Source organism: Camelus bactrianus, chromosome 36, assembly GCF_048773025.1.
Source record: "Camelus bactrianus isolate YW-2024 breed Bactrian camel chromosome 36, ASM4877302v1, whole genome shotgun sequence".
NCBI lineage: Eukaryota > Metazoa > Chordata > Mammalia > Artiodactyla > Camelidae > Camelus > Camelus bactrianus.
In genome coordinates this window covers 401,069-411,695 of record NC_133574.1, presented here as the reverse complement: position 1 = coordinate 411,695, position 10,627 = coordinate 401,069, and the positions used below count along the sequence as shown (strand labels likewise).

Below are 10,627 nucleotides of genomic sequence, written 5' to 3'. Positions count from 1 at the left end.
AGGCTCCGGTTACTGTCTGACGGCCTCTCTCTCCCGTGACAGGTGTCAGTCCTCATGACGACCGTGAAGCAGAGAGCCTGGGGTTTAAGGAAGTCCCTCATCTCCTCCCCTTCCACGTCCTCATCTCCTCCCCTTCCAGGTCCTCATCTCCTGCTCTTCCAGGTCTCATCTCCCTTTCCAGGTCTCCTTCCATGTCCTCATCTCCCCTTCCAGGTCCCTCATCTCCTCCCCTTCCATGTCCTCATCTCCCCTTCCAGGTCCTCATCTCCTCCCCTTCCAGGTCCTCATCTCCCCTTCCAGGTCCCCATCTCCTCCCCTTCCAAGTGGCCATGCTTCAGTGACTTGATAAACTCACTACTGGAATTACTGGAATTTTTATTTTGATTTTTTGATCTTCTCCAGTTCCTTTTATCATAAAAATAATTCAGTGTCATTTTTGAAATGAAAGGACTTGAATACATCAACAGACCCGTAACACTCAGCATGTTTGGTTATTAATTGTGCAGATCCAATTGGAGTGTTTCTTAATCCATTTCTCGCCTGGCAGGAATCTCGGGCATGCATTGGGTTTTTTCCCCTGTGCTTTTAGAGGTCTGGTGGTGTCTGGGGAGTAGATGTGAGCAAATTGGATGCTCATCCTCAGAGACCTTCCTGAAGTTTGGAGGTGAGCTTCTGGTAGGAGCACGAGGGCAGCTCTCGGCTCAGGGACTGGCCTCCCACCCCGGAGCCGCGTTCCACCCACAGTGAGCTCCTGTGTGAAGGCAGTGCCAAGCTGGGAGGTGCAGCGCCTTGGGACTCACACGGCACCTGATGCAGCTCGTGGACAGTGCAGGGGGCTCTCAGAACAGCCTGCACGCTGACTTCTGGTTCTCCTTCCGGGACATCTTGTCTTGATAGAGATCCCGCCAAGAATGCACACGTCTGTAGCTCTCGGCCATTAGAACTGAGGGGCAGGAGAGCTTCCTTCCCTCCCTCGCAGGTACAGAGAGATTTTTGTTTGATTTTTTAAATTTTTAAATTGAAAAAATTTTTTTAAGTATAGTCCAATTACAATGCTGTGTTAATTTCTGGTGTACAGAATAGTGATTCATTTATACAGATAAATATTCCTTTTCATGTTCTACCATTATAGGTCATTACAAGGTATAGAGTGTAGTTCTCTGTGCCGTACAGCAGGATCTCATTGTTTACCCATTTGATTTTAATACTTAAATGTCGGCATTGACATTTCTCAGGTGCAAGAAGCTAGATCAGCCAGGGAGAGAAAGAAAGTCACTGATGTGAGGGAAGTCATAAAACTGTAGAGCTGACCTGCTGACTCTGAGGCGTGGAACATTGCAGAAGGCTTGGGGGTGCTGGAAACCTGTGCTTTGAAGGCACTCCAGCCCCAGCAGGTTTCCTTCCCTCAGATCGGGGAGCCAGGGCTGTGCAGCTGAGCCAGTCCACACGTGGCTCTCAGTCCCATCTTGCTGAGTTGGAGGGCACAGCGAGTCTGAAAGGCCCTGTGACATGCCGAGGACGGTGGCTGTCACCCCCAGAGGCGTCGTTCCATGTCTGTGTGCCTGAGGCTCAGCCCTCTTGGGACGGGATAGTGTCTGATCAGAGCCACCTCCAGTCTTGCTTACAGATGGGAAATAGGCTGGAAAGTTCCAAGACGCTGCCTCTTCTGCATGAGACCCTTCCTGGCCTGCCTGGCATCTTGACCCCAGGTGCTGACTGCCACACGTGTCTTCATTCTGGCTGTAGACAAGGGGTCATCACAGAGACCCCAGTGTCATGAAGTTAGTAAGGATCATACAGGTCATGCCCTGAGGTGATGATGATGGTGGTGATGATGGTGGTGATGGTGGAGATGATGATGGTGATGATGGTCAAGACGATGATGGTAGTGGTGATGATGATGGTGATGATGATGGTGATGATGGTGGTGATGGTGGTGATGGTGATGGTGATGATGGTGATGATGGTGGTGATGGTGGTGATGGTGGTGATGGTGGTGATGGTGGTGATGATGGTGGTGATGGTGGTGGTGATGGTGGTGATGATGGTTGTGATGATGGTGATGATGATGGTGGTGATGATGATGGTGATGGTGGTGATGGTGATGGTGGTGATGAGGATGCTAGTGGTAAATGTGCTGGTAAGCCCTGCCGCTCTGAGCACCTGCACTGCCCCAGGCACTACACTGAAGCTTGTCTGCGTCACCCTGGCCTTCACACTCACCATGATGTGTAAACGGAGCTTCTGTGTGTCTGACTCTGCATCCCGTGGCTGTGTCTTTATTGCACAGTCTCATATTTTGCCACCAGCCGGATCACCCCTCAAGGGCAGTGCCAGTGACGTATTCATTTTGTTTCCTGGCACGTGCTGATGTTGTGAATAGAGGGTGCGGTGCTGGCGGAAATGCAGAGGACTCTCCCGGGTCCCCTGTGGCTCCACTGAGTTGGCGTGGGGACCTCAGTGAGGTTCATCATGGGACAGGTCAGGGAGCCAGTCTCCCCCACAGGACAAGAGTGAGGCCTTGCAGAGGTGAGGTCTGGTCTCAGAGAGCCTCGGGAGAGCTTGTAAATGGGCTGAGATGTGGGGGCATCTCACGGTGCCCCCGTGGCTCCCCAGCTCTGGTCTGGGCACCCTGGGACCCGGGGCCGCCCCACGCCCCAGGTCTCCCCACTGCTCTGCCGCCCTGCCCACAGGGGTTTTTTCCATCACATCCTCTACGTGGGGGGAGATTTCAACAGATGATACCCAAGAAACAGAAGAAGTCTGTGACAATTGATGATCGGCGGCAGGCAGCCCTCCGCAAACCTAAGGGCAACTTGCCTCCTGTTGTCCAAATACCGTGTCCAAATACATCAACCGCTGCCCACAGTCACAGGGCCCCGGCATCCCCGCATTCTGCTTACAGACGAGCTGGGACGTCACGGCCAGTGCTGCCTTCGAGGGCTGCTGCAGACACAGGTGTCTTGCCTGCGTCCGAGGACTGATTTATGCTGCAGGCAGTTCAGAGCAGTGACAAGTACCAACTTCAGCCGCTGACGGTGGGAGCCCATCGATTTAAATTATGTAAAGCTGCACGTGCCCCGCCACAGGGATCCAGTGTGGAAAGCGAGGACCTCAGCCGTGGGTTCCCATCGTGTGGGTCTCCGGGGGCGTGTGGCGGGGAGGCGGTGCGCACGAGCCCCAGGTGGGCGGGGCGGAGAGCCGGGGGGACTGGGGAGCAGGAAGCATGGACTTTCCTGGAGGACGGCTGCCCTGGGCTGTGCAGACGCGGGGAGAGCCGAGATGTGGGGAGTGCACGGGTGTCCCAGGGCTGGGGGGCCAGGTGCCCGGACAGGCCCCTGACCCGGTCAGGAAACGAAATGGCTGCCCTCGGGGTCACCTCCTTTCCCCGGGGACGCAGACTCTGCAGGCATCTCAGAAAGGGCATCTCAGGCTGACCCCACAGCAGCAGGACCCCCACCTGCCGGGGACCCCAGCCCGATGCCGCAAGACCCCGCCCCCTCTGCGGCTCTGGGGAGCAGCCTCGTGCCTGCCCAGGCGCGGGACAGAGGAGCTGGGCTGCACAGAACCAAGGAGGCGCCGTGCGCGGGGCGCTCCTGGCTCCTTTGGGTAGACGTGCCCAAGGATGGGCTGTCCTGTCCGTTCAGACAGGAAGCGCCAGGTCGGAGAGGGCGGGTGACTCAGGCTCAGACCGGGCCTGGGGCGCTTCCTGCTTGGCCACGCTGTGTGTGTTCCCAGGCATGTCCGGGAAGAGGGTCCCGGCTCAGGGGCAGAGCCCGAGGTCTGGGGACGTGTGGGGCCAAGAGGGAGGGCTCCGGCCTCACCTCTCCACCCTCGGGCCTGTCCTCCTCGACCTTCCAAGTCCAGGCGACCAGCTGCAGACGGGGCTGCTCCTGGGTCCCGGGGGCGGGCCGGCCCGGTGTCCCCGCGGGGCAGCTCTGTGTCCTGCCCGGCAGAGGCCCAGCGTTGGCAGCTGCAGGCGGTCTCAGGGAAGAGACGGTGGAGGTCACGCCCCCGGTCACCCTGGAGACAGCAAGCAGTCACCCCCTGGAGCCACGGTTCGGTTCTCTTGGTGGGTTTCAGACCGTGAGGGGGCTTGGCCACAGACAGACCTGTCTTGAGATGTCAGGCTCTCAGGCCTCATGCAGCCTGGGTTTGGGCTCATTCATGCCGTTTTAAGAGCTGAGCAAGTCCCCAGGGTCAGCCCAGGGTCATGTTCTCTCTGAGATGCCTCCCGACCCATCTCTTCCCCTTGTGCCCAGGGGTCCTGGCTCCTCCCGGACACCACTGTCCCCGCCCCTGTCAGGAGCTCCTGCAGAGCAGGGGGCCCTGGGAATACGGGGGGGCTGCTCCTGCCAGGCCCACCAGGGACCCAGGATGGGGGAGGTTGCAGGCTGAGGGCCAGCGACCAGGGCCAGGGGGTCGGATGTGTTCCTGTGAAGGACTCTTCCCTCTGTTCGCGGCCGCAGACGAAACGAGTTTCTCCAGCTGAGCTCTTGTCGCCTAAGATGAAGGGGCGGGTGGGGTGTGCTTGTGCCGTGAGATCTAAAAAGACACTCCTGCCTGGGGTCAGGACGCCGGGCGCCCCACGTGGCTTCAGACGGATGCTTCAGGACCGTGAGCAGGGGCCGCGGGTCGGGTGTCCGCAGGCACGCAGAAGCTCCGCGCTCTGTGTGGGAACATCCTTCACGGTGGGAAGTAGGGTAGCTCTTGTTGGAGCTGCTTTCTGTTTTTGTGCAGAAGCGCTCTTTGAATTTGGGGTGAGTGACTCAGTTCCTATTGCCCCCGATGACCCTCGCTCCACACGCAGGGGTTTCGGGGCCCCGCGAGGTCACCTTGACGGGCGTGTCCCCACTATCCTGGATGCTGGGCTGGCCTGCAGCTCTGGTTCTGAACCCTCCCGGGCCCGCGGTCCTGCTTTTAGAACTTCTGTCTCCTGGCGCTGTCCTCACCATCGCGCAACCAAGGTCGTGGCTCCCATAAGCTGCTCACGCACGCAGCCGTCAGAGATCTGCGGACCACCCTCATGTTCTCACTGCGGAAAAACACACGTGACATAAAAGTGACCATTTTCACCGCTTTCAAGTGCACAGTATCGTGACGTCACGTGCCTTCCGTGTTGCGTAGCTGTCCCCACTGTCTGGGTCCAGGACACTTCTGTCATTTCAGGAGGAGTCTGCGCCCACTGCAGTCGGCCCCGCTCCACGCTCCCCCAGACCCCGCCGCCCCCGGTCTGCCTTCTGTCTCTGTGGATCGGCCTCTTCGGGGCGTTCCGTGTCAATGCAGGCATAACTAACGTTTGTCAGGCGCATCCCCGCTGTGCTCAGGGCTGAGTGGCGCTCCTCTGCACGGCTGCACCGCGCTGTGCTCCGTCCGTGGGTGGGGACCTCCAGCGTTTGTGAGCAGGGCCGTGTGAACGTTCGTGCGCAAGTGTTCGTTCCATCACCTCTTCTCAGTTCCCTGGGGCACACACACGGGAGTGGGGCTGCCGGGCCACGTGGCAATTCCTTCTTTCCTTTTTCTTTAACAGTTCTTTTCTGCTGGGGATTGAACCAGGACCCCGTGCCTGCTAAGCTCACGCTCTACCCCTGAGCTATAACCCCCTCCCCCGGTGGCTCTTTCGTTGACGTGCTGAGGAGATGCCTCCTCAGGTGCTGGCAAGCCCTCTTTGGAGACCCCGGGCGTCCGGTGTGGGGGGCGTGTTTCTGGAAACTCTGTCTCGGCATGGTGGACACGAGCTGGTCTGCACGGACGTGACCCCTGATGCACGATGGGCCTTCACGGGCGAGACGTGGAATTTGCCTCATCCCTGGGTGGGTGGCGGTGAGCCCCCCGGGTCAGGACGGGGAGGTGATGATGGGAAGACCGCCCAGGACCCGAAGTCCTGTGCCGTTCCTCCTCACCGCCGTCAGCCGTGCGTGCACCTTTCTGGCTCACCTTCTGTGGAAGGTGGCCCCACAAGTGGACAGTCCTTGTGACCGTCCTGAGGTGTGTGGTGGAAACATCACGCTTCCTCAAGTGTTTGCGGAGGCGGCCGGTGAGATCCAGGGCTCCGGGGCGGGGGCGGAGCGGGCAGGTAATGAAAGAAAAGGAAGAGACTCAAAGAAGCAGAAAGGAGCGGAAAGTAGGCGCCAGCCTCTGCCGCTGGCGCCCTGAGGGCAGCAGTCCCGTGGGGTCTGTGCCGTGAGTCACAGGCGTGCCTGCGCAGGACACGGTCTCCTGCGCTCCTCGCAGTGCAAGGGTGCGCTTCCTAGCTTTCTGGACGTGATCATTTCCATTAAAAAACGTCTTTAGAGGAGAGGCTCCCGCCTGCCCAGCTCTTCCGCGTTTCCCGGTGCGGAGGACTTCCAGTGCCGCAGTCCTCAAGGCAGCCGCCCTCCCCGGGCCTCTGGGCACAGCTCTGCGGAGCCCGCTGGCCAGGTTCCCACGTCCCCTCAGGCCCTGGGGTCGGATGGGGACTAACTGACCGATGTCCCCACTCCCCGGGAACACGCCCTGTGGGGGAGTCCGTCTGCGTTTCCGCGTCAGGGAGAGCAGAGCTGCTTGAATCTGTCTGGAAGCGCATTTGGGCGTCTCCTTGTCGCTCTGCCCTTTTCCCGTTGACACTCGCTCTGCAGAGGAAGCACGTTTATCCGAATGGGGAGCCTGAAGCTAACTCGGGGGCAGGCCGTCTGCGTGCATCCCTGGTGGTGGCTTTTGCCTCCAGGAATGCGAGGGAGTTTCCAGAACCCGCGGGCAGGCCCCCGTGCGAAGATGCTGCCCCTGGCAGCCGCCCAGGTGGAGGCGAAGGTCGTGCGTCCGCCCGCTCGGCACTGCCACCTGGGAGCGTGTCACACACAGGAGCTTTGCACGTGCCCGCGGGCTTTCCCCCGGAGGTCGGGGTGAACTGGCCTGGATCCTGCTTGGGCGTCAGAGTGATTTTAAACGCTCCCCCATACGTGACTCCATGCTGGAGACCGGCCCTGGTCCTCCCGCTGGTTTGTGTGTTTGGAAACGCTGGGGAATTTTACGAAGACGCCAGCCTCCTGGCCTCGCTCCGCAGGCTTTGACTTCACAGGGAAGGGTCGGCCCGAGAGTCCAGACCGCGAATGTGATTCCCGTGCGCAGCCAGGCGGCCTGAGCGTCGCCGGGAGCCTGTCTGTGTTCGTCTGTGTCCCGGCCACCTGGAGCCTGGCCGCTGCCCGGGGACGAGGCACTTCTGCCTGCTGGGGCGGTTCCAAAGCTGGGAGGACTCAGACGTCATTACCCGAAGTTCACGAGGGGTGAAGGACGTGAGAGGTGGAGGGGGCGTCCACGGCTGCGCTGGCACGTGTGCAGAAGGAGGGGTCCCCGATCTCAGCCAGGGGTCCCCCCTACCCCATGGTCCACGTAATCACTCCTTTTTTTGTTGTATTTTTGTGTTTATTACATTCTTTATTGAAGTGCGGTCGGTTTACAACGCCATGTCAGTTTCTGGCGTGCGGCACGGCAATGCGGCCACACGTGTGCTTAATCACGGACGTGCCCACGGCACCGCCTGGCTGTGGAGGCGTGTCCTGCCTCCCAGGGGATGTTTCCGGGGCCACCCACAGCTCCGCACCAGCTGCGGGGACGGACGGCTCCTCTGAGACTGCCTGCTCGGCTCTGCGTGTTTCCTCGTGGGCCCTGGTCCCACCCGGACGTGTTTTCACAGCGGTGCCCTTGAGTGCATCCTTGATGCTGGCCTCACACACAGGACCACACGCTGGACAGGGCTGAGGTCACATCACGTGGAGGTCGGGGTGCAGGTTGTCCTCTGCAGGCCAGCAGCAGACCCCTGGGGAGCACCCACACCCTGCCCCCAGCGCGCTGGCGTGGCCGCAGCGGGCCACGTCCGCAGGACACCGTTTCTGCCCTGCCTGTTGGACAGAGGCCTGTCTGCCCTGCCTGGTCCCCCCGTCCCTTCTGGGAAGGCCTCTGCGTTTCTCCGCTCTGACGGGCCGCAGGAGGCAGGTCAAGGGCTGCCCCACTGCGCACCATTTCAGAGCAGCGCCTTTGGGTGACTCCCTGGGTGATGTGCTTCGCGTGCTGTGACCCGACAGCCTTGGGGGGCGTCAGTCGTCCCCTCCTGGGGTGGCCAGGCTCGCAGGGTCCTCCTGCCCATCACTGACTGACACCCACGGGCATTTCCACCCCGATCCACCCTCCAAAAGCACTGGGCCCCCACCGTGCACCTGTCCTGCCCTGGGAACGGCGCCCGGGCCCTGCCTGTGCCGGGGTAGGGGTCAGCCTTCCTCCGGGGCCCCGCACCCCCCTCCCACGCCCTCTCTGTAAAAACGAAAAGGGGTAAAATGTTTCTAAAAGACATAGGACATGTAAAGAAGGCGACCGACCGTGTAGGCAGGTGGAAACGTGTACACGTTCGTGACCCAAGAAAAAGACGTGTGTGTCTGGTCAAAGTGGCTGTTCCCTCTGTGGTGGTCCTGAAGTGGCACGCAGGCCGTCTGGCCTCAGAGGTGACCGCAGGTGCCGCAGGAGGGGGCGCTGAGCTCGGGCAGGGGTCTCAGACTGTGAGTCCCCGTGCCTGCGGCCACCGGGGCCGCCGGGGTCCTTCCAAGCTCGACCACCACGGAGAGTCCCTCTTGCTGACTCCGGGGGGCGGGAAGCAGGCTCAGTCCAGGGCCCCGGGTTCCCCCACCCTGTGCTTCCTGAGCCCCCGCTGGGTGCCGGGCCTGCTCTCGGTTCTGGGGAGCCCGCTGGACACAGGTCCTGGTGGAACTGGTGTTGGGAGAGACTGACAGCGGGTGGTAACCGGTCATGCCGGGGGAGAGCGGCCGGAGCCCTGGGGTTCCCTGTCCATGAAATGTCCGAACAGGCAAACCCGTTGAGACGGGAAGTGGGTTAGTGGTTGCCAGGGCCGCGGGAGGGGGCTGGGGTTTCCTGTCGGGCGAGGAAGGTGCTCTGGAACCAGAAAAAGAAAAAATAATGCATCGAGTGTCTCTGAGAGGTTTAAAGTCGGTCGCAGTGACGGGCTGGCGGTCTGCCCCACGCGGAACGTGCCTGCAGCCCACGTGTTTCTCTCCCTGCAGGTGACGAGCCCCCGAGCGGAAGGTTCCGTAAGCTGAGCGTCGGGCAGTATGACAATGACGCCGGGGGGGCCCCGGCCTTCTCCAAGCCCAAGTGCGGTTGGGGGCAGCCCACCAGCGCGGAACAGGCCCCAAGCCTGGTGCCCTTTCTCTCTCCGGCCAGCGCCAAGGAGGTAGCCACAGCGCGCCCGGGGCCTGGCCCGAGGCAGGGTGTGGGTGCAGAGCCCGGGTGCGCGGTCGCTGTCCCGGGCGGGCCCTGGGCGTGCGCCTCGCTCCGGTCACCGGACCTCTGTGTTCTGACCCGTGGGAGGGATGGGGGCCCGGAACTCCGCGGGCGGACAGCAGCCACCAGCCGCAAACAGACTTCCTCCAGGTCCCCGCAGGGGGGCCCAAGTCCCCACCCAAGGCCCCTCGGGGTCCCCGGGAGGGGGGCAGGGAGAACGTGTGGGTCAGTGTGGACGTGGGACGCCCGCCCCACCCCCCGGGGAGACCATCAGAGCATCTTCCAGGAGGTGTGGTTCAGGCTTTTAATCAGAATCGAAGTAAGATGGGTCAGCAAGCCCCCAGACCAGGAACCCTTTCAAGTCAGGTTTCACGTGCCATCCAGGAGGGAGCGCTGGGGCCCAGAGCAGACGGGGAGGAGAACGTCACCGTTAATGTTAACCCAGGCACTGAGCCAGGGCCCATAGCGGAGACGGGTCCAGGCAGCCTCTTCCCTGAGCTGCGGGTTCAGTGCGCCGTGTGCGTATGTGCCTGGGGACACGCTGCGGGCGAAGGTCACTTACCTGCTTCGTTCCCTGGGCGCTCACCCCTGCACAGACTTCCCGCCAGCTTCACTCACCGCGTGGCCGTCACCGGCCGGAGCACCCTACGCTCCCCCGCCTTTACAGCCACTGCACTTCCTGGGTTTCCACCCCGGCCTCCTGGGCCCACGCTCAGACCAGGGCTGGCTCACCTGACCCCCACCCCGTGCCACTTCCAGACGGCGATCCCCGCGTACCCCCAGGACCTGGATGGGGTCGACGGCAGGGTCTTCTCGCCCACTGGCAGTGGCAATGAGACCCTGCCCCCCACGCCCGCATTCCCCGTGTCTCCGGAGACGCCGTACGGTAAGGAGGGAGCAGAGCTGGCCGCCTGCGCGATGGCCGCCCCTCAGGGAGGACTCGGGGATGGACGGCGCCTCACTCTGCTTTCTTCCGCAGTGACAACCCCCCGCTACCCTCCGTTCAGCCCCCCGGGGCCCCCGATGGGCGGTACCAGCCTGTACAGAGGAGCTCAGGGTAAGACCCCACTCTCTTCTGCCCTGGGCATCCTCTCACGCAGGAGCACCGCCAAGTGCCTGGGTCGCACTGCAGCAGCCTGGACGGCGAGGGCGGAGCTGGCCCTCGGGTGGAGGGGTGCAGGGGTGAGCTGGGGTCTGCAGGGGCGTCGGACTCTGCCCGCCTCCGGGGCCCCGTCCTGGCTCCTACGTCCTGGGTGTGGTCCCCATCCTGGGTCCCCCAGCACAGGGGTGGGTCTGCTCCCTCCCGGGCACCTTCCACACCCCTGCGCCCGCCCCACGGAGGGAGCGTTGACGCGTGCTG

At 61.9% G+C, this 10,627-nt stretch overlaps 1 protein-coding gene across 10 annotated transcripts in view; it reads left to right on the top strand.

Annotated features, from left to right (window-relative positions):
• TNS3 (tensin 3) overlaps positions 1–10,627 on the top strand; it is a 150,443-nt gene that overhangs the window by 106,864 nt on the left and 32,952 nt on the right. For 9 of the 10 annotated variants that reach the window (XM_074358609.1, XM_074358608.1, XM_074358605.1 and 6 more), the window contains 3 exons: positions 9,048–9,217; positions 10,027–10,153; positions 10,247–10,324. The exons of the other annotated variant lie outside the window; for it this stretch is intronic. In XM_074358609.1, the coding sequence (XP_074214710.1) occupies positions 9,048–9,217; positions 10,027–10,153; positions 10,247–10,324 (375 nt within the window). The remainder of the gene's footprint in view (positions 1–9,047; positions 9,218–10,026; positions 10,154–10,246; positions 10,325–10,627) is intronic. 10 annotated transcript variants of the gene reach the window in all.